Genomic DNA, 23,058 nt, shown 5'->3' with positions numbered 1-23,058 from the left:
AGCTGTCGCTTGCATGTCTGCAGTGTTAAAGCTAAAATAAAGTTTTTCATAGGTATTTATAGATGTTCACAAATGGATGCAATGGTAAGTTTTCTAACCATTTGTTGTTCTTCTAGTATAATTAAAAAAATTTATGGCTCAGCTCAGGATACACATAGTTACATAGTTACATAGGGTTGAAAAAAGACCAGTGTCCATCAAGTTCAACCCATCCAAGTAAACCCAGCACACACAACCCACACCTACCAATCTATACACTCACATACATAAACTATATATACAACCAGTAATACTAACTGTAGATATTAGTATCACAATAGCCTTGGATATTCTGATTGTTCAAGAACTCACGCAGGCCCCTCTTAAAGGCATTAACAGAATCTGCCATTACCACATCTCTAGGAAGGGCATTCCACAACCTCACTGCCCGCACCGTGAAAAACCACCTACGCTGCTTCAAATGGAAGCTCCGTTCCTCTAATCTAAAGGGGTGACCTCTGGTACACGTTTCGGTAATGTCTTGCACATTAACACATTGGGACAATAGGAAATTCAGCCCTAGTCAGAGGCAAGAGTAAGCTGAACTCACTTGGCACTTGAATTTTTTCCATTTTCCTTAAGCAAGGTATTAAGTGATATAAAATAAGGTGGCATTTGGGTGGAGTAAAAGAAATTCACACCTTGATAAATTTGCCATGTATTTTACACAGCTATGATAAATAGCTAAAGGTGGCCATATATTGAAAGATCTGTTTGTTTAGTGAGATCACCAAACAATCAGATCTTTCCCTCATATGCACACCTTGGGGTTGGCAATATCAGGTTGACCCAGTCATTTGACCCTTGGGCCAAATGATTGGATTATAATTTCCGCTATGCAGGGCAGGCCTAAGAGGGTGGCATCAATATACAGATTCCTTGATCTCACAGGAAAATGAAACCTGCAACCTGCTATCTGTCAGATATTTGGGCAGATGTCAGATCTGTCAGAGGGCTCCATATACGCCCCGATAAGCTGCTGCTTCAGTCCGCCCATGGCACACAGGCCTTCAGTGCCTTTTACTGATTTGAAATGGAATTGACTGAAAGCACCAGTGTGCTCCCTGTTCTGCGAGACTCGTCATTTATTCTGATGTCATTTTCGCAGAAATAATGTGACTTTCTTACACCTAAAAAACCAAACTGTTATAAAATAAATAAATAAATAAGAGTACAAGTTTTTATCTCACCAATAGGATCTCACAGTTTAGTGCACTAGTGCATGAATGTGTTACTATACTAGACGTTATATTATTAAAATACACATGAAGCATGATGCCCTCAATAATGCATTTTTGTTCATTTAATGATAGGTTTAATTATAATAAGATAAATATTGTCTAAGGTCTTAGCAGTCAGAACTCACAGTATGTTCATACCTCTTCCTATAGTCATGCAAACCACATAACTATCTGCTATATACACCTTTTATGGTATACTAGGATCCCCTCTGAGGTTCCTGTGCTATATTTGTCCCAGCAATATCAGCAGCCTCTTGTGTTTAGCGAGCGAGCAGGTGGTTGTGATAGAGGAGAAAGTGTTATTGAAACATTTCCCATGACCCTCTCATCCAATTTGCCAGTGGATTATGGGTAGCAAAGTGAGCATGAAAAAAATCTATATACGGATTGTATAGCAGTCATATACTACCTTAATTATTGCGTTTGATTGTGCTTTTAAGCTTGCTGTCACATACTTTTACTTTTCGTAACGGTAAACTGTAGAATGTTGCCATTACATCAGAAACTGTGTAGGATGTTAACTGTGAAAGCATAAAATCAATACATGAAATTTGAATAGTTATAAAAAAAAAATAAAATTGGCTGCTCACCCTAATTATAATTAAAATATATTGTATCATGGGTTATTTTAGAACACTAAGGGGCACTGAAGCTCAGCCCTGCCCTTACTGCCTCTCTGTGGGCAGCCGGTAAGTACAGGGCACTGATGCAGGCTGCAGCTCCTACTGCTCCCCAATTTATGCATGCAAATGAAATGCAAGTAAGGAGCAGGAGGGGAGGATGCCTACATGCCTTCTACTTGCCCACCCCTTTAGAATAGGGCATGGCTTAATGCAGGCCTCACTCCATTCAAGGTCCCCAGGTCTCTGTGCTCTGAGAAGAGGCTTGCGGCTATTTACACAATGCCCCAAGAAGTGGGCAAAGTGCAAATAAATGCCGAATTGAAACCTTTTTTATACTTAGCCCACTGCCTGGGGCATTGTTAATGCACCCTCCAGGGGAATTTCTGGCCCCTGAGTTGTCCTTATGCGGCTCCCGCAATGCTGCTGCCCCCCAGCGCATATCCTTTTCTTATGTCAGAGTGGTCTGGGGGCTGCATCGCTAGTGCAGAGAGTGCAATTTTGGTAATTTTGGGGGTGCTTGTGCTGAGGCGAGTTTCTCAATTTGCCTCATGGCTGCAGCACCCCTGGGGCCCTCATATGTTACAGGTGTGGGATCGGTTATCTGGAAACCTGTTATCCAGAGAGCTCCAAATTATGGAAAGCCTGTCTCTAAAGACCCCTTATCTGGAACACTCTTGGTCCCGAGCATTCCGGATAAAGGGTCCTATACCTGTACTAAATCACATAAACTTATAACTCACAATAAAATTGAGAGAAAAACACAGCAGCTAAATACAGTAGCACTTTAAATACTATATATGTTATTGAACCAGTGAAATATTATCTCTATGCATTACATAAAAGAGAATCTGCAGGGTTTATGCTCTTTTAGCACAAATGTTGCCCAGTCCTGGGCTTGAGACATGCTCTGGTAATTTGACTAGTAAGCGCCCAAGCCTGTCTCCTGTCTCCCCTCTATAACTTGCGGTTACCACCATGGGTACAAAGCAGTGTGCTGACCTCATTGCACTTTGTTTTAAGGCACTAATCCAAGCTTTATTCTTGTATTGTACAACCATAACCTTGCAAATATTTCATTCATCATTCGGACTGTATTATTAACTTCCGAGTATTTATATTTTTAATAAATTATAAATATCCTACACTTCTTGACATAATGAAAACAATCTGCTCTTATAGGAACAGATGCAGTGATCTCCCAGGCCCTGGGTTACTTCTAAGAATCTGACCTTAGTGGCTGTCAGCAGGCTGTCACGTAGCTGTGAGACTGACGCTAAAAGCCTTGCTTTCAACAAGAGGACATGCATACGCCACAGTTCTAGGGGATGTCAGAGGGGTGGAACCACACACAAGGTTCATTTTCTCAAGCAGCACAGAGACTGATATTAAAAAATATTTGATTTAAAGCAAAATAGGACTTTATTTAGACCATCAGTGTACATTCTGCTCTAGGGTGACACAGTCACAAACTTATTTGCATATCATCCATGACAAGCAGGGCAGGAACTAGGGTTAGGCAGTATAGGCCCATACTTAGGGCACAGTGGTGGGGAGCTTCCATACCTCTAGTCAGGTTCCTTGTCCTCACACCGCTGGCTCCTCAATTCACCCCACTCCCGTGGTCATCAGTGCACGTGTGTGGAGTTGGGTGAGGAAGCTAGCCAGGTTGCCTAAGATGCCCGGCTGGCTTGTCTTGGTGCCGATGACAGAGGCAATTTTCTTAGCAGCTGCTTTGCATTGCTGGACATGAATGCTAATGTTCTTGTGGACATGAACAATTTGTGGTGGCTGCGAATATAGGCAACCCAGCTGACTTCCTCACCCAACAAAAAACACAGATGTACTGATGACTGGAGGGTGGGCCGAACTGAGGAGCCAGCAGTGGGAGGACAAGGGACTAGACTAGGGTGCAGAAGAGGTACATGCCTCCCCCCCCCCCCCACTGCACCCTAGGCATTTGCAACTTCTGCCTACCCCTAGCTCTGGCCCTGCATTGATTAATATGATCTCTGTTTTGGCAGTCTATCCTTTCATGTTACCTTATTATTAAAGCTAAAGTTGTAGCTTTCACCATCCAATACTGACAGAGGATCTCTCTCCCAAAATGGAAGCATGCTTGGAAATACAGTCCCATCCCCAGAAACCTTAAAAAAAACTCTTTTCAGGAATGGGCAGACAGCTGGACAGCCTGCTGCACATTATTTTTAGGCTCTGCAATAGGCACACAATGAGCAGAGTTCTATACATAGCTATATACAACAGTGCTCTATTAAATAGCAGGTGCGTCATCTGTGCCCTTGCATATGAAGTCACTGCTCCTGGGTGCTGTATGATTTCTGGACCTTGTGGAGTATATAGTTCTACTGTACACATGAAGATTTTGAGAATGAATGATAGTATGGGAAAAATAATGTACAATATTCATTAGTTTTTTGCTTTTGTGTAAAGGGCATTGGGTATTTGCCCCAATACAGTCATCCACTGCAACCAAAAATAATTAATAGAATTTGTGCCCATGTATTTTACACTATAATTCCTGTGCTTAGAGAATTTGAACTTGACTGACATTCATTTCTCTGGCATGTGCGCTTAATTTCCCACTGTATTAAAGTTTCCAAAGGGCCACCTGATATCGCTGACAGATGTTAATGAACAGAGATTATTGTACTGGTTGCCTTGGCTGTTTAATCCACACAAACAGCTCAACAGAACATACCCTGAAAGCGAGTTGCCCTTAGAACACTGGCATGGAACATAAGCTGGAAATAAAAGAAACCCCATTTAAACATATTGTAGTTGTATTCATTTCAACCTTGCCATCTATTTCTGTAAAATGGATTTAGAAGTATTCAGATGATAACATTTATTAATTTTCTGTTTGATGTCACTTGGCAAATAGCACACACACTGATATGTTGCCACACTTGAATGTTATCAATACTGGTTGACATCTTTCAAGGCATCACAATCAGTTGTTTAACCTTAGTGTGATAATTTCACTTCTGGCCTAAAATAGGCACATGGTGTCACCCAACTCTGCTCTCTAGGCTTTAGTGATGGGGACCAGGAATGTCTAATTTAAGTGCAACCAACTGCTGAGAAACCTTAGCAGTTCATGGCAAATGAAAGCTTGTGTATTGCTGATGCCGATTTTCACACAGTGATGTGTACTCAAATGTGTTACACCATGTATACATGTGCAACAGGCCAGAACAGGCAATCTGTGCAGTCTGAAAAATTGCCAGAGAGGCTACTGTAAGATGCCATAGACAGCCATTACTTATTGGACCTATGGCCAAGCTGTTAGGACCTCTGTGCATTGAAATGCCAGGGCCTATTTTAAATCCCAGTCTGGACCTAATGTGCATTAATGATAAAATCCACATGATGTGTTAGACTGTGCTTGATTCTAAAGGGGGGGTGGGAGAGGCACATAGACATTCTCTCTTCCTGCCCCCTAACTTGTACGTGCAAATGATGTGCAAGTTAAGGGGCAGGAAGGAAGGATGTCTATATGCCTCCCACCACCCGTCCCTGTAGAATCGAGTGGAAGTGGAAGGAGGCAAAGACTTACAGCTAGGGTTGCCATCTTTTAAAAAATCCTTGGTGGTGGGGAACAAAAGGGGGCAGGCCTATGGCAAAAGGGGCAGGGCTATGACACCACAATGGTCAGAGAACAGGCTATGAACTACTCTGGGAAGAAAAAAGGTAAGTTGTGGGTGGATTGGTGACAGATTGAGGGCAATGCAGAGGCTTAAAGTGGACCTGTCACCCAGACATAAAAAGCTGTATAATAAAAGTCCTTTTCAAATTAAACATGAAACCCAAATTAATTTTTATATTAACACATTCATACCCATTATAAAGGCATTTAAAAATCCCAGCTGTCAATCATATACTGTATTGCTTGCCCCACCTTTATGCCTAAAGGTCCCCATACACGGGCTGACTATAGCTGCCGATATCGGTCCCTTGAACCGATTCGGCAGCTAATCGGCCCGTGTATGGGCAGAACAGAGCTGCCTGGCCGACCGATATCTGGCCTGAAATTGGCCAGATCTCGATCGGCCAGGTTAGAAAATCTGGTCGGATCGGGGACCGCATCGGCTCGTTGATGCGGTCCCCGAACCGACTGCCCCAGGGCCAAACGATCGGATTATTTTTTTTTTAAGTCCCTTGCTACCCGATATCAACCCACCTATAGGTGGGGATATCGGGTGAAGATCTTATAGTGTATGGGCACCTTTAGGCATAGAGGCGGGGCAGACAATAACTTTAGCTTTCCGTTCAGCACTACCTAGATGTCACTGCATCTCACTTTCCCCTCCCTCCTTATCATCTAATTGTGTAGCCAGTGCAAGGGCCTGGGCATCTGGTCCCCCATTCTGGCACATAAACAAGATTTTGGCATGATACAAAGCTTGCCTTCATAACAGTGTCCACAAAATGGCGCCTGCTTACTTGCTTTGATTGAGTAATTTCAAGACGGAAGGAAACAAAATTTATATTATTTATATAGAAGAAGTAAAGTTTATTTTGCTCAACGAACAACATAGAAAATAATTTGGAGTTATTTCTAAGGGTGACAGGTCCCCTTTAATTTTAGGGTATTACAGATTTACCCGCAACTACATTGTTGGTAAATACACAAATAACACTACTTACCACCTCCCCCAGGATTCCCATAGGCACCGCACTCCATGCCAATAGCAACAAACCAGGGGGGACGCATGTGCTGCTAAATGAACACTACAGAGTGAAAATCTTGGGCCACTTAGTGCTATTGCTCTCCCCCCCCCCCCCAGGGTTGTAAATGACCCCTATAAACTCCTTGCAGATAGTGCCCTTCCTGGAATCCAAAGACATCTGCTATAAAATGCAGAGGTACTCACTACTGTGCCACCTGTTTTTCAGGAACTTAGCCCTAAACATAAGAGCATACAGAAAGGCTTTCCACCAGCCCTTTTCATCGCTTCGTTATCCAAAGTTGTGCAAAGTCTGCAGGAAGAAACTCCACGTGATTTAAGATTACCAAAGCAATGCAAAGGGCTTTCTACCAGCAACTTCTATTGTTGTGGTGGGAAGCCGTTTCAGAATGGTTACTCACCCGCAGAGATCTATCGCAGGCAACTAACTCACTCCGTGGGTTCTTACCATTACAGTCTGCTGTTTGAAAACACACATCTTATTGGTTGCGATAAATTACTGGACCGGGGCAGACTTTAGATCTTTACATTACCCCACTAAGATGTTATGCCAAACTGGCTCATTGCTTCCTTATTTGTGCATTCTTATTTGTGTATTGGTACACACAACAGTAAAATGGACTCCTTTTTCATTTGAAGGTACGGAAACGCAGCAAGGCATGTCGAGGAGGATTGAGAGAAAACGACGAGCTGGTCTCCATCAATGGGAAGGCCTGCGCCGGGCTAACACATGCTCAAGCCATGCTCATGATAGATTCAATAGGTGGCAGTCTTCACATTCATGTCAGAAGGTATGTACAGTACATGAAGTGTCTCAGAGTCATTGAAGTGTGCTGTTTGAAAAACATAACTCTATTATGTTATTTTCCCTCTGACACATAGAAACATCTCATATTACTTGCTTCTCTCACAAGGTACATCCAGTCTAGTACATGCACAGGGGTTTATTTTCCTTGCACACAAAGGCTCATTTACAATATGAAAGGCAGAATAGCCATTATCTGCCATTTTTTTACACTTTGCACCCTGCTTTCCCTAAGATACTATTTCAGAGCATTCATTTTTAAAGCTTTAAGGGATCGTTTGTGAACCAGAATGCAGAGTACTATGTGCAAAAAAAGGTTGTAATTTTGTTTGCACTTTGCATTTGGGAGTGCATTTTGGAGCTAGAGCCCTAAGACTCCCTTTGCTAATACAACTGTATTTGTGAGTGGTGGGTGTCATTCTGAGGAGCAAGGTAGGAGCGTCAGGACACACAGCTCACATCAGCCACAATCGCCCATACTTTACTCCGTTAAAAAGCACAGAAACCTGAGGCTCCCTTTGCTGATACAGCGCTGACTGCGTTAGCACTGCATTAGTGAGGGGTGGGTGGGGGAGGCACATAGGCATCCTTCCCTCCCTCCCCAACCTACCCCTAATCTGTGTGTCATTCTGAGTAGCAAGGTAAGAGTGGTAGCAATGTGACAATGTCCCCTACAGAATATGAGTGATGAACATTTCATTTTCGGGATACTGTTCCTTTGTGGGGACTTTGATCATAGAGCTTTTGGACAGAAAATCCATAATAATACTTCTAATAGTCCTATAAGTTTAATTGGAAATTTAATCTGGTTTTGCCGTTTTACTATTATATTATTTTATGCAGTGCTAGTAACCTGTCTTCAGACTGCCACCTACCACTCCCCTATTTAGCCTCATGCCTTTCTGTCTCTTGGCTTTTGTGGGGCAACCCTCGGTTGCCATTATATTAGGTTTATAATTAAAAATAAAATGCCCCCACCCTCCACCTCAAATTTCTTAAGGGAATCTGGTGACAGAGATGGGGGGGGGGGATGAGTGGTAGGAGGCTGTGTCGCAACCTACTACCTGTAGTGTAGTGTGTGGCATCACTTCCATGATGTAGGAGAGTATTTAGGTCTGGTGCCTAAGGTGGCACCTAAATATAGTCCCGGTGTTTCCCTCACTGGGAAAGGGACTGATGTGAATCATGAACCAACTCTGTAAAAGTACTGCGTACATGTGTCTACGCTATATAACTAAAGGATAAGGCAACGCAACAAAAATAACTGGTATTGAAACACAAAACTGCGAAAGGCAATATCTCAGCCTACCAGCAGAGGGCTCTTTTTAGCTTTTCTACATTCTAGTTTTCTCTAGTGTGTTCCAGGGCAGGCAAATAATATAAGACATTTATAGAGGCTGCAAAAGCTGAAGAGGAAGAAATATCGCTTTGATTCCAACTGCAATGTTTTTTATGATGTTTTCCCCACAGGACTTGTTTTTGTATAGCTTTGTACAAGCTCAGTTGTAGTTGGGCGGGAAGGATATTTCTTTTTTTTTTATTAATACTTTTAATGCTTTTAAAACACCCAACAGTTATTCAAAAGAAAGTGAGGGTGTGAGGGGAAGACAGGGGTAAAGAAAGAAAAAGAAATGGAGAGTAACTACAGAGGTGGCTCAGTAAGGCCCTAATTTTTTTTACGTGCAACAATTTCTTCATACATTTGAGACTTTTTTTCTTACTCCAAATGCATTAAAGTCAATTGACGTTTATTCTCATTCCTACAGCATGACTTTTTATGGCTGTGACTAATCTCCTCGCAATGCCATTCCACCGGCTAGAAAGTAAATCGCCGGTGGGATGGCATACGCAGCCACGAGATTTTCCGAAGTCGTCGAAGTTGCCTTGAGAGGAAACTTAAGGCAAATTGTGGCGACGTGTATGCCATCCCACCAGTGATTTACTTTCTAGCCGGTGGGATGGCATCGCAGGGAGATTAGTCAAACACGACAATGGAGATTTGTCGCGGCGCGACTAATCTTCCCGTGTGTCATGGCCCTTAGGCATTACATTTTTCACTCACAATAAATTTTTCTTACATGTGATTATTTGTCTTACGTGTGTGACTTTTCTTATGCTATAGGCATATTTGTCAAGGCAAATTTTCTATGCAGTTTTGCGAAAAACAAATTGGTGAAATGCGGAATATCACAGATAATCCATGTCTGGCAAATAAAATCGCTCCTCACTAGTGAGTTGATGTTTGGGGGTTCAGGATTTTTGCAGTTTCTGCTTATTAACTAAACGCATACATTTACAACGTCAGGGGAGGAGCGATCGGGCAGGGGGAGCACCGGCAAGGGTCGACAAGCACCGGCAAGAACTGGGGCCCACCGGGATTTTTCTCGGTGTCCTGGCGGCCCAGTCCGACCCGGGGGGGGGGGGGAACAGGGATACCACTGAAATGAGGAATGCCAACATTGGAATAATGCATACAGCAGGACAGCACCTCTAGAATAATTGTTAGGTTATTAACAACATTTTGTGTGCTCTTATAACATAAAATTCAGAAAGATGGAGTTAAATTGGCAAACTTGTGTTACTATTTCATGTTAAAGGGGTGGTTCACCTTAAGTTAACTTTTAATGCTTTATAGTATGTCCTATTCCTAGCAACTTTGCACTTGGTTTTCATTTTTTTATTTTATAGTTATTTGCCTCCATATCTTTCCAGCTTTCAAATGTGGGCCACTGTCCCTAGCAGCTAAAAACTATCGCCCTGTAAGCTTGCAATGCTTGCAATGCTAATAATTATTAGTGTTACATTTTATTATTTATCTTTTTTTCAGACCCCTTCTATTAACTAATTGAATTAATTCGAGGTGCCTTATTATTTGACCCGTCCTTGTTAATAGGCTTTCTTTTTTTAAACTCCACTGTGAACTTCCTGTGTTTTCCCATGATTTCCCATCATTTTGCAGCTGCAAAAGTCTAAGAGATGGGTTTCTGCACAAATTGCCATATTCCAACTTAAGTAAACAAATAGCAATAATAATATGTGTAAATGGATTGCTTTTCTGACATTTCGGTAGCTTTAATTAGCATCGTAATCTTCCCAAATCTGAATTTATAGTTTTATTTGCAGAATGTGCATGGCAAATCATTGAATGATTCCAATTTTATTACTGTTCTCACAGCTTTTTCATTGGTGCACCCAAATGATTCAGTCTGCAACTGACTCCATGGTTCACTTATATGAATGCGGCTGGGCATTTCATTGAGTAATTCACATTCTTAGGTGCTCACAAACAGCATGAGTCACGCTGGTAAATCTGAGAATTAACTAAGAACACATATTCCAGCAGCCTAACAAATCTCCCTGGCCCAGTCAAGTGCCTCATGCTTCATTTATACAGCATGAGCCTATTTCTTGCAAATGAACCAAAGTATACGCGGGAAAAAAATGGGTAGCTTACTGTTACTACTACCCCAAATGCATGCTTATACTGGCAAATTCTGGTATAAGCATTTAGTAAACTCTAGTGACACATGACCAAATTTCAGAATATATACAATATAAACATATATGGAACAGTAATCACACAGCTTAGTCTGAAATGCAAAACAATTGACCGGTGTGTGGTCAGCTAAAGTCGTCTCATCATCAAACCTTCAGCAGCATTTAGCCCTATATATCATACACAGATTGTATTCCTGCACCAGTCTGTAAGCAATCCCCTTTGGAATCACCCTGGGGGATTAAATGGAACTACCTCATACCGGAGAAGGGCTGAAATACAACCTTTTGGCACCTTTTTCTCTAGTTTACAGCTGTTTACCCAACATGCAGAATACATAATAGTTTATAATAGCATCAAAGTCAACAGCCTTATGTTTCTTAAAATAGCATTCCCCTCACCCTCCATACTTAATCTCAGCATGAAGGACTCTCCCCACCTGTTGAGAAGAAATAGCATCTCTCTCAGCAACAAACTATTAATTTTCATGCGGCATTAAATGCTCCCAACTGTAATGTGCTTGTAGCTTGAATGCTTTCATGATCTAGCCAGTTGTGCTTAGTCTGTAGCATCCATGACTTGGGAAAGATCCATTCATTGCATAGCTGAAGAATATAAATATGTAAGTTACTGAGTGGAACAGGGCAACCTTCTAAATGATATTATCATCACAGTGTCCATTCAGATTTCTGTACATTCATAAATCCTGTGTAGTTTTCAGAGCTGTAAGCACATTGTTGTACTGGGGTTGCACAATACCATTCCAGTTGTACAGGGCAGTTTAGATTATTTTTCAAGGAAAACTAAATCCTCAGTTGTGTGTGTATTTGTTTACAGGGTTTCCTATTACAGAGGTTTTAGCCTTTTGACTTATTTACAGAATTTTACACTGCGTGTATTAAATAGACAGGGCTGCAACGGATCACTCCCAGTCATCTACAATAGTTTATGCACACCGTCTTCTTGAGAAAACAAACCTGCCCTTGTCCTTTAGGGATTAAGAGTCAGAAAGACCCTTTCTGGAGAACTTAATTGCCACCATATTGTGGATGAAGGACAACCTTTCATTGCTAACAAGATGATTTAGTTACAGACTAATGACATTTCTATCAACTGGACTGTTGGGTTTTCTTGCTAATTATGCGTTTTATTTCTGCCTTGATATATAAGGATGCAATCCTCTGTTCAACCTACCATAGCACCCATCTCATTGATCATGTTGCTCACCAACCCCGTGGCCTCAAAGAAAGTGCTTATTTTTTAATTTATGAATTGGAGGCAAGTTTTGTTTGCATAAAAAACAGGTGTAATGTCAAACAGAGTCTCCTGTAGGCTGCCAGTCCACATAGGGGCTACCAAATAATCACAGCCCTCATTTGGCACCACTGGGTACATTTTTCATGCTTGTGTTGCTCCCCAACTCTTTTGAATGTAGTTCATGGGTAAAAAGGGTTGGGGGACCCTGTCACAGATCTAAGAGCCTAATGCCTTTATTTAACAACAGAAGATAAAAAACAAAACAAATTCCATTTACATATTGACTTAATTTGTTTTCCTGCAAACCTCCAATGTTGCCATGACTATATAGTGCTGCTATTGCATAGTGCTGAGCTCTGAGGCTCTGGCTGGCACTGATCTCATCAAAAAATGACTACATGTTTTTTGTATGCAATATTTTGTATTTTTTGTGATTCTTAATGTGCTCCCTCCACAGATTGCCAGTTATTTGAGGACATTTGAACTTATATGCCAAGTACTGCCCCCCTAAGCAACACTTTTAAGGGCTTATTTATTATAGTGTGTAAGCCAATGTTACCAGTGATGTTGCCCATAGAAACCAATCAGATCTTTGCTTTTGTTTTCTAACTTGTCGGTGGCCATTCAAATTCAATTGCTGATTGCTTGATATGGGCAACATCACCGGTGATGTTGGCTTACACACTATGATAAATATGCCTGTGCATCAAAAAATATACTTATATTATAAATATTAGTCAGAATGGAAATGAATAAATATATAAAAAAAATAAATATATATTCAGAATGGAAATGAATGTACAAGGATTTTGTTAAATGAATTAGCATCAAAAGAACAAGCTGAATGAAAAGGAATTAAGTGAAGGACAAGACAACAACAACAAGCAAAAGGGGGTGTGTAAATCTCTAGTAATCGGTGCTGTAGGAGGAAACATTTGCCACTTCACACTCCAGTTACACTAGTACTTTCAGTACAGTCACTCGGAGCATGGAGTTTGTCTTAAGGGGAATTATCGCCTTCAGGTTCTTGTGTAGGATGGGGACACATGCAGATGATGGATTGCATGACATCCTTTCTACCAAAAGTCAAAGTTTTCTACAAGCCGAGCTGAAAACGAGCAGGAAGGAGAGCAAGTTGTGGGGGAGAAGGGAGGGGCTGGGGGTTATGAGAAGGTGTGCGCCTGCCCCAACTGGAGGTTTTGCCGGAGAGCCTGGGGACTTCATGTTACCCCACTGGTGGTGAGTAGGGTTGCCACCTGTCCGGTTTTGACCAAAATGATGCATGTGGGACAATAACATGGAGGACATGACATGGATGTGGCAAAATATTTCTTGGTGAAAATTTGTTATTGCACCCCTGATAAATCAAAGTTTTGCATTGGAGAAATTTTACCTTGAGAAAAGATTTGAACTGCTCCAGAATGTTGGATCTGCATTTAAAGGGATGGTTAACCTTTAATTTAACTTTTAGTATGTTACAGAATGAACAATTAGTGATGGGTGAATTGTTTCGACAGGCATGGATTCGCTGCACGTCCAAAAATTGTCAAAAGAATTGTCGCTATTGTTATTGTTACTTTTTAGAACTTTTTTATTCAGTTCCTCTCCTATTCATATATCAGTCTCTCATACAAACCATCCCCTGATTGCTAAGGTAATTTGGACCCTAGCAACCATATAGACTCCAAACTCGAGCATTACTGAACAATTATTAAAATAATTAAAAAACTACAAATAATAAAAAATGAAGACCAATTGCAAATTGTCTTGGAATATTACTATCTATATCATACTAAAGTTACTCAAATGTAAACCATCCCTTTAATGGGAAATTGATATATGAATACAAGAAGCCCTTATGCAAGATACTGATTTGTGGGTCAAGAATGACTTGACTCACACCCGACCTATCATGTCCCCTTACAACCCACACTTCACTCTTAACCAAACACTGGAAATATTTTATACACCTGCCCCGTCTGGTGACGACAGAGACAGACAGATGCACAACGTATACATCACCAGAGGGGGCAAGGAATGAGTGATAATGTTGATAATGATAACCAATGGGGTGGGGCCAGACAGGATATTTGGCCTGCAACCCACCTGTGACCCACCAGTAATGATGTTTTTGTTGGCCTGATCGATCCACAGATTTCAGGTTGATATGCACATCAATAATACAGAAGTTATTCTGTTTACAGCAGTTTGCCATATTTATACAGTATGGCTCATTTGCACTTGTACTTGCTGTAAAGGGTGCCATATCTAGCACCCAAGAAGTACCATGTAGGGGTAGAATGTGTCTTCTTAGGTGCTCCCTATCTGTGCTACATTCAAAAGACACTCCCAATATCCTCCTGGCACTATACATTTTTCAAATCACCCATAATCTTGTAGCTAAAGCTTCTCCTTACAGATTTACAGCTAATTAATAATGAGCATTAGGTGTTTTGGTACAAACATGCATTCAGGGGTTTTACTATCAATGATGTGGCCAGCACAGTGGCATTTGGGCCTGAAGCTTTTAGGGATCCATTGGTCGTGATTAAGGAATAAGGGAAGGTATAAACCATTTGTTTCCTTGCCTGGAGCCTTCATAAGTTTTTAGGCATTTATTCCAAAGGATATCTGCAAACCAATGAATATAATAACTGTGGCCATATTTAAAAAGAGACCAACCCCCACTGACCCATCCTGGGAAGGTAAGAGCAAATAATAAGTCACATTCTACAAAAATATATTTTATAAATGTGATTATTTTATCACATGACTTTTATTTGAAAATGTGTAACTTTTTACCATTTTCCTAAGAATCCTTATATATTCATAGATCCTGCACATCTTAAGGTCCCCATACACAGGCTGATTCTAGCTGCCGATATCGGTCCCTTAGACCAATTCTAGACCGACTACCGACGGGCCTGCCCGACCAATATCTTGCCTGAAATTGGCCAGATCTCAATCGGGCAGCTTAGAAAATCTAGTCGGATTGGGGACCGCATTGGTTCGTTGATGCGGTCCCCGGAACGACTTTTCCTATACCAGTCCTTTGCCCTGGGGCCAAACGATCGAATTAGCCTGGATTCTCCCAATATCGCCCACCCTTAGGTGGGGATATCGGGAGAAGATAGCTAGCGGATTGGCCCGTGTATGGGGACCTTACTTGAGTACAAAGATTTTTGGTGATAAGTGCACCAATGGAAGAAAAAAAAACCTTATAGATTCTGCTTGTAGTTCAGCAACTATGCCAGCAGGGGGTGGCAAACTCTTATTTATGAGAAATCTTATTTTGATATCATAATGTTCTTTTGAGCCCTGAAAGAAGAGCACAAGGATGCCTTCGTGAAGTCAAAATTATTTTTAACAGACACAGTTGCCTGTCTGTTAGGGAAAGTGACAGAGAGAAACGTTAACAAAGGTCATGCTAATCTGTAGATTTATTTGTAGCCATGATAATATCATAACACAGTATATATAAATTAGTGTCAGCCAGGAAGAGTTTCTGTTATGCTGCAGAAGTTTTCCATGGAAGGAGCCACGGGGGTCCATCATTAGATGTCCAGCATGCGTGCATTTTATTTCTACTAAGTTGCTGAATAAGCTGGAATGGGCAGTTCAGGGATTCTCTTAGGAGTTACTTTCATACCCCAGTCTGGGTTGTAAGGGAGATAAAACGATGGATAGTAGGAGCCCTGCTCATCATACTTGGCATCCCCCAAACACTTTTTTCAAGCTTGTGTGGCTCACCAACACTTTTTCCATCTGCGTGTGGCTCATGAGTAAAAAAAGGGCTGGGGGTCTGTGGTCTAGTTCATTGACACTAAAGAGCTTGCTCTGTCTGGTGGGGACTAGATTGGAGATAGAGAGGCACCCAAATGGCAAGGATGTAATAAGTACTAGTAAAGTGCTAGTAATGGTTCTCAAAATACCCACAACCAAGCTTTAAGTTTAAAGTTCCAAGGAGCAGGGGCATAAATACAGACAAAGCAGACCCCGCAGTTGCTCATGAGTGTAGGGGGCCCTTTAACGATCTTATTAATGAGAAATTTTAATACATCTTGGTAGAACAGATGAACTGACCAATGTTTTGGGACCCAGTAAAATCTAGTTATGCCACTGCCAAGGTAACTTTATAAAATCCTATTATATAGGAGTAAATCAGTAGTTTCCATAGACTGTGGCCGGGCATTTCATTACATATGTTTGTAACAAAAAGCGTATTGTTACTGTCTGAAGACACCAAGGGATTAATTTATTAGTGCATCAAATGGAAATATATCTGCAAAATGTCTTTTATTAATTATTAAGGCCTTATTAAAGGCCTTCAGCCAAAAATTATTTTTGTGTAATGGTGAAAGAAAATTTAGGTCTGAACATCTCTCTAATATACATTCATTAAGTATATTCATTGATTTAAAGTTATTTGTAAATGTAAGTGCAGTGGAAAGCAGCGTGTGTTTAGCCTTTGGGGCGAAGACACCTGGAGCTAGTTAGTAGCAGCTACATGTAACGGCTACTAAATGCCAGAAATTACCCTGCCATAGACAATACTGAGAATTGCCTCTGCTAAAACACACATAGAAATAATCAGTAAATGATCAGCCTCTCAATGTAACAGGAGTCAGGTCTTCTCCAGGTCTGTTAATCTTAAATCTTAAAGCCAGCTGGCTTGCAATGTTGTTTCAGGATTCAGAGCCAAGAGTGCAGAGAATGTAGACAGTCACTGCTTTTGGTTTACAAAAAGCTTTAAAACCTTTAAAAATTAGAGGCCCCTTTATCCTAATGTCCTACAGAGCGTCTTTGTTGCCCGCTATAGATCTCTGCTACCGCTGGCAACTAACCGCTCTGAAATGCCTTTCCACCAGTAACAATAGGAGTCGCGGGTGGAAAGGCCTATGCGTCACTTTGGCTTTCCTAAGTTGCACTAAGTTACCTGCAAGAGGAAACTTTGACTTCGGAAAGCCAAAGCTTAAACATTAAACTTATTGATAAAATTTGTTTTCAGTCACCAAACTAGTATTTTTACACTCACCTTTTGCAGAAATGACAGCTTTAAGTAATATGGGGTATGTATAATCCAGTTTTGCACACAATTTGTAATTTTGATGCATATTCTAGAAGGGCTTGCTCCAGTTTGTTCAGGTTTATCAGACAGCGCTTCTGGATTGAGATTTGCCTGGGCCAGTGTAGGACAATGATTCCACTCTGTTGTTTCACTGGCTTTGTAGTTGGGCTCACTGTACTGCTGGAATCTTCAGTTTTTTAGCAGCTTAAAACAGATTCTGTTTTAGTTTTTTTTCTGTATTTGGACTATCCACTGTTTCTTCTCTGCTAACAAGTGTCAGGGCTATTGGTCATAAGCACAGAATTGGTAAAGGATTGATTTAGGAGGAAGCAGGTACCAAGGAACAGACGGCACAGACACCCCTCCCTAGTATTGGGTGCATGTAGGATAGGGAAAGCTGACACTGGCAGCTGGCAGGATAGGCAAGGTTGGCACTGGTAAATTGGAGAACTGGAAAGACAGGCAAGGCTGATAGCTGATACTAAAGTGTAAGCAGAGTTCAAGTGCAAAGTTAGGCACAGCGCAGGGCAGTCAGAATTCAGAACACAGTTTAGAATATAGGCCAGGAGTCCAACAACACAAATTCAGGAACAGGCAGGGTAAAGTCCAGGAAAGCTCAGAAATAATATGAAATGATGACTTACAATTAGGCAAAGGCATCGGCATCACTGGGCTTAGCATTGCACCTGTATTGGCACTGACAAATAAATAACGCATCTTCACCAGGGCACGTCCCTGATAATAATGTCACTCTCACAGCATGATACTGTTACCACCATACATCAGTATGCCAAGCTGGTTCATCCTTACCCAGAAATGCCAACCTGAACCACAAGGGATCCCTTGGTGCATCAGGCCTGCATGGCATACCCTATCCGCAACCATGTCCCTATCCACCCCAGCCACACACCCCTATCTGCCCAGGCCCACCCTAAGTCCCACGATTATACTTCCTGTTCTGGCTGCTTCTGGGGTGCAACTTTTATGCTTTTCAATAGCTGGGTAAGCAAAGGTTTTTGGTGCAGATTACTGACATCAGATGAGCGGGTGAGGGGGTGTGTGACTTCTATAAATTCTGGTTGAGTTGTCTTTTTACCCCAAAAGATTGAGAGCTGTTATTAATGCAAAAGGTTACTCTATAAAACATTAAAGTGTGCATAAAGAATACTTATACAAACAGCGCAAGCATTGTGTTTTTGATTGAAATGTTTTTGTTTGTTTCAACTTTTCCATTTATTTTTATAGCACAATAAAATACCGGTCCATAATTATTTTTTCCTTGGCAATGTTCTAACTAACAAGCGCTTGAAGTATTCATTGGTTATAGAATTTCATTTTTGCCATTATAAACTCCCTAGATTATGAGACTGAATCTGCCAACACATATCAGTCATAAGCAATTAAGCTCATTGTTGGCACTGTAGGTTTCCTTGGAAAACAAAAGACCTAACATCACAATATAAAGTGAGGACTGGCTCATCAGCCCTCTATATTTTGAAACTGTCTCCCTCATTTCATTACAGTCACCCCTTATGTTCCCACCTCTCACCTAAAAGCTGACTGCATGTAATGTGACTCTGTTTTTTTTTTGGTCCTACACAGGGCAGCAGCTGGAGCACAGACTGCACCACGAACCCAGAGAGTCCTTCCTTCCCCAAGCAGCCCGAACCGCATCAGAAGTCCAGACCCCCCCAGTTCATGGGCAGCAACACAGTCAACGGTACTAACATCTGCTCAGCCAAGACTGCTGCACCTGGAGAGCATTACTTCTCCTCCAGACAGCGAAGCATACTACGGCGAAACTGATAGTGACGCAGACATCCAAGCATCCTCAGCTCATCCACCTAGTAATCAACAGCATCACAGCCTGCAACCTTCTGCTCCAGAGAAGCACCGCAGGGCACGTAAAAAGAGTCCCAGATCCCCACCAGGGAGTAGCAACAAGACTGAATCTGAGCAGAAGTCTTTGTCTGAGATGAGTGGATATGAAAGTGGACCTGGTGGTGTTGCTGAATGTGCTTTACAGCCCACTATAGGGGTGGCTAAACGTGAAATCATATATCAACCTGGGGGAAGCAGGGCTGAAACCCCTTTCTCAGATGTGGAAGGCTTCCTGCCATCAGATGATGTGGAACAATTGCCTAGTGTTACTTCTCCTTCACCTGAGTCTCTGCTGCTCCCACATGTTACCAAAAGCATCCGAGCTGAGAGGCATCTCATTCCCATGATAGGACCAGTGGAGCATCCGGTAGATGATGATTTGACAACTACCTACTCAGATAAAGCCAGAGAAGCAAGTAAGTACTCCCTCACATTTGGTACTTTCTGACCTGCTCTACTTTCAGCTCTGCTTCATAAATTGCTGGTTGGTTCTCACTGCATCATTTACCAGAACTCATTTTTACATCTCTATAATGCTACCAAGTTGTCCACATCAGAGATCATCAGAGAAAGCTCTATTTCCACATACCAACTTTTTCTTAGGTATCTGACAGACTAGTATCAACATTGGCTGTGACATGACATGGAGTCTGCAGTCCCTCTATTTTTTATATGTAGACCAGATTGAATTTCAGAAACAATAATCCTCACAGCCATAAAATATGGCAGTGCTACTTCATCTTCTTCCTAAAAATCCAGATTTTAGATGCACACTAGATAGCGCAGTATTTACAAAGAAAAGAACATTCCTGCTTTAAAACATATGGCCAATATACCCTTATCTTAATACTATTACTTGCTAGAAGAAATGCTAAATCTAACTAGGACCTTCCAAATCTCAATGATAGGTTTCATGTACATAAATTAAACTCCACATCGATCAAGGCCTTAAGGCCTTGGCCTTGAGCACTCATACTGACCTATTATTAAATGCCTACCAGGAGTAGGGTCTTATAGACAGTGCCAGGACTAGGAAATGGGATGCAGGGCACAGTCTAGGGGTAAACTGCTTTAATAATAACTAATAACAATAGTTTGTCCCCAGGGCCAGCAGTTGTACCATAGTGCAAACCTACAGAGACCCATAAGGAGAGGACCACAACAATACATTGTCTTGCATATCTGATAACTGATTTTTGGCCATATATTTGTCTGGTAGGCTATCGTGAGGGGATCTACACAGACCAATAAGATGCTGACTTCGTCTAGAAGGGCAGGGCCTGCACCCTTTACCCCTGATACAATAAATATAATTTTCACAAGTAGCATATAGAGATACAGAGGTGGTGGTGGTGGGGGGGGTAAGGGCACAATCAGATAATGTTTTGAGGAAGAGAGCAGAGAAAGGACAGAACGCCAAATAGATTGGAGTGGAACAGGAGAAGGTAAAATTAGACAGGGCATATGGGTAGAACTATATGAAAACATTTAATGTAGAAGAGATTGCAACATAGGGTAAAGGTGAGATGGTATAGTGAGGGGAGAAGTTAAAATGGGAAAGGTATAGAATTGTTTAAAGGTAGAAAAGCAAATAAAGAGTAGAAGGGGAGAATTGTGCAAGGTATAAGTACATTAGAAAACAGATGAGTTACAAGTACATGAGAGGAGAAACTACAATATAGAACAGGTTGGTAAATGGACAAAGATAAAGATGAACAGCACTTTAATATGAGATAGAAACAACAGGGAAGAAGGAAATAAATAATAAACGAGAAAAAAGAGAACAGGGGAGAGATTATAAATGGCGAAGTAAAATGAAAAGCACAATGGAAAGTGACGAACAAGAACAAGAAATCCTTAAAATTTCCCCTGCCACTTTTCTGGAAGTGGGAGGAGCCTGAAAGTGCCAGGCTTTCAGGCATTTCTTATTAAAGTTAAAGGATATTTTAGCATCTTTTTAGCTGAAAATGTTGGCTGATGTACACCTCATTTGGAGGTAGGGTAAGCAGAAGAACTCAATCTTTAGCTATATAAATATACAAATTAAGAGCCTCTATGGCCTGAGGCATGCAAGGCTTGAATCTGACATAAGCACATCTGCCCCCATGACCACATAGTGGCCTATGGAAGTGTACATAGTATTACATCTAGGAGGGTTAATTATGTGACAACTGTATAACTTTTAAGAGATTTTCAACAGACCTATTGGTCCCCAGACCACAGGTTGGAATTGAGGCTCCTCCTTATTCATCATCTGCCCATGTACAATGCACCCACTGACAGGCATTCACACCATACAAGTCATCTGCAACCTGACAAGATTGCAGAATAATCTGTTGAAAACCACCCTGACCTGCCCTACATGCCCAGATAGTCAGAATCTTCCAAACCTGCTGACCAAATCTTGGAGCTTATGGTCCACTATAGCCTGTCCCAAACAGTTTGATACCAGTCGTATGCAATGATGTAGTAAAGAAGAGTTCTACAAAGAATTCTAGATAAATAAATATCAATGTAATAATAAACCTGGCAGAAAACTTTAAAACTCTAAAGGCCTTGTGAGTTTCAGATTAGGTAACCTCTTACTATTTTGTTTAGTATATCCCCATTGGGAGGAGGTTATCAAAGGTAAAGCACTCCCTACCAGTTGAGCCAAGCAAACTAAGAATCAAAAATGCCTGGTGTTTGTTACAGGGAATTGCTGACCTCCCATATTAAACCCCCATTCTGTTTATATGTTATAAAGACCTAAGACACAATGGAAGGCTTAGAAGTTTGGAGGTTTTGCATGGGGGTGCCCTGCAGTCTTTCATCCCTCTCAACAAATTTAAATTCAATAATGGGAAAAAAATAGCAATGCATAGATCTTAGGGATACAAATAACTCAGCAATTTGTTGTGTCTATAAAAGTCAACAGCATTCCTATCTGCTGAACCTTAAACCAAATAGCTAAAACAGGAAGTGCAGATAGGGATGTTGCATGATAGCTATTTTCAGTGTGGTTCCTATTAATATAATTTGAAAGATAATGTCACATAGCTATAGGAGGGAAGTTCCTCTTGAGAACATTCATATGAACATAGCTCTTCATCCTTGACATTAAGGTCCTCAATTTATCAGATGACATATGCAGTTAGACCTGAGTAGACACGTTGCACCATTTATTACATAGCCCCTGTAGATTTCCACATTTACACCAATAAGAATCTCACCAGAAACCCCAGAAACCCAGATTACACTACTCTAGTTTTACTGTCAAAAGCCATTGCATTTTCAAGGTCAACAAGAACCTTTGTAAAATGTGTATTGCACATATCCCCACCCCATTATTAAATGTAAATAAGATAAGTATGATTAAATTCTGTCCTGTGCTCATATTTCTACATGATGTTTTATAGAGCCTACATATGCCCCAGGGTAAATATGTCAATATGCAAGGTACTAGCACAAATACATTTCTAACCATGCCAAAAACGATGAAACTCACATTATAAAAAAGCTTGAATGTTTTCTTATTTATTATAATATGGAAAACTTGTTTGAACAAAAAAGATCAAATCCCTCCAATTTGTGAGTTTACAAATTTAAAAAAGACTCGAAAAACTTAAATTAAAAATATGGCTTGACTTTGCCTAGGACAACTCCCATTGACTTCTACATAAATTTGCTTTTAGCTTTTAGATGCCAAAGTTTTACATTTGAGTTTTCAGGGGTTTTGCACTTAATACATATCAGACTTTAGAGTTTTTGAACCATAATTCTAATTTTGGGATTTTTAGCCCAAATAACTAGAATAATCAAAAAATAAATTTGAATTTGAACATTGATAAATCACCCCCTAAAAGTTGTGGAAGTTATTCATTCAGAGTTGTCTTGATTCTTGCTCCTAGACTGTAGCAGTTCCATTCTGTTGTTTTGTCAGAGTGTAGCCTCTTTCTTTGG

General features: G+C 41.0%; 1 protein-coding gene across 1 annotated transcript in view; it reads left to right on the top strand.

The window, feature by feature from the left end:
• Positions 1-23,058, top strand: part of synpo2l (synaptopodin 2-like) — a 48,839-nt gene that overhangs the window by 6,884 nt on the left and 18,897 nt on the right. Inside the window, exons 2-3 of the mRNA XM_002935764.5 lie at positions 7,249-7,400; positions 18,838-19,532. Coding sequence (XP_002935810.2) covers positions 7,249-7,400; positions 18,838-19,532 — 847 coding nt within the window. The remainder of the gene's footprint in view (positions 1-7,248; positions 7,401-18,837; positions 19,533-23,058) is intronic.

The sequence above is a fragment of the Xenopus tropicalis genome, chromosome 7 (genome assembly GCF_000004195.4).
Source record: "Xenopus tropicalis strain Nigerian chromosome 7, UCB_Xtro_10.0, whole genome shotgun sequence".
In the NCBI taxonomy this organism is placed as follows: Eukaryota; Metazoa; Chordata; class Amphibia; order Anura; family Pipidae; genus Xenopus; species Xenopus tropicalis.
This window is presented reverse-complemented; position numbering and strand designations above follow the sequence as displayed.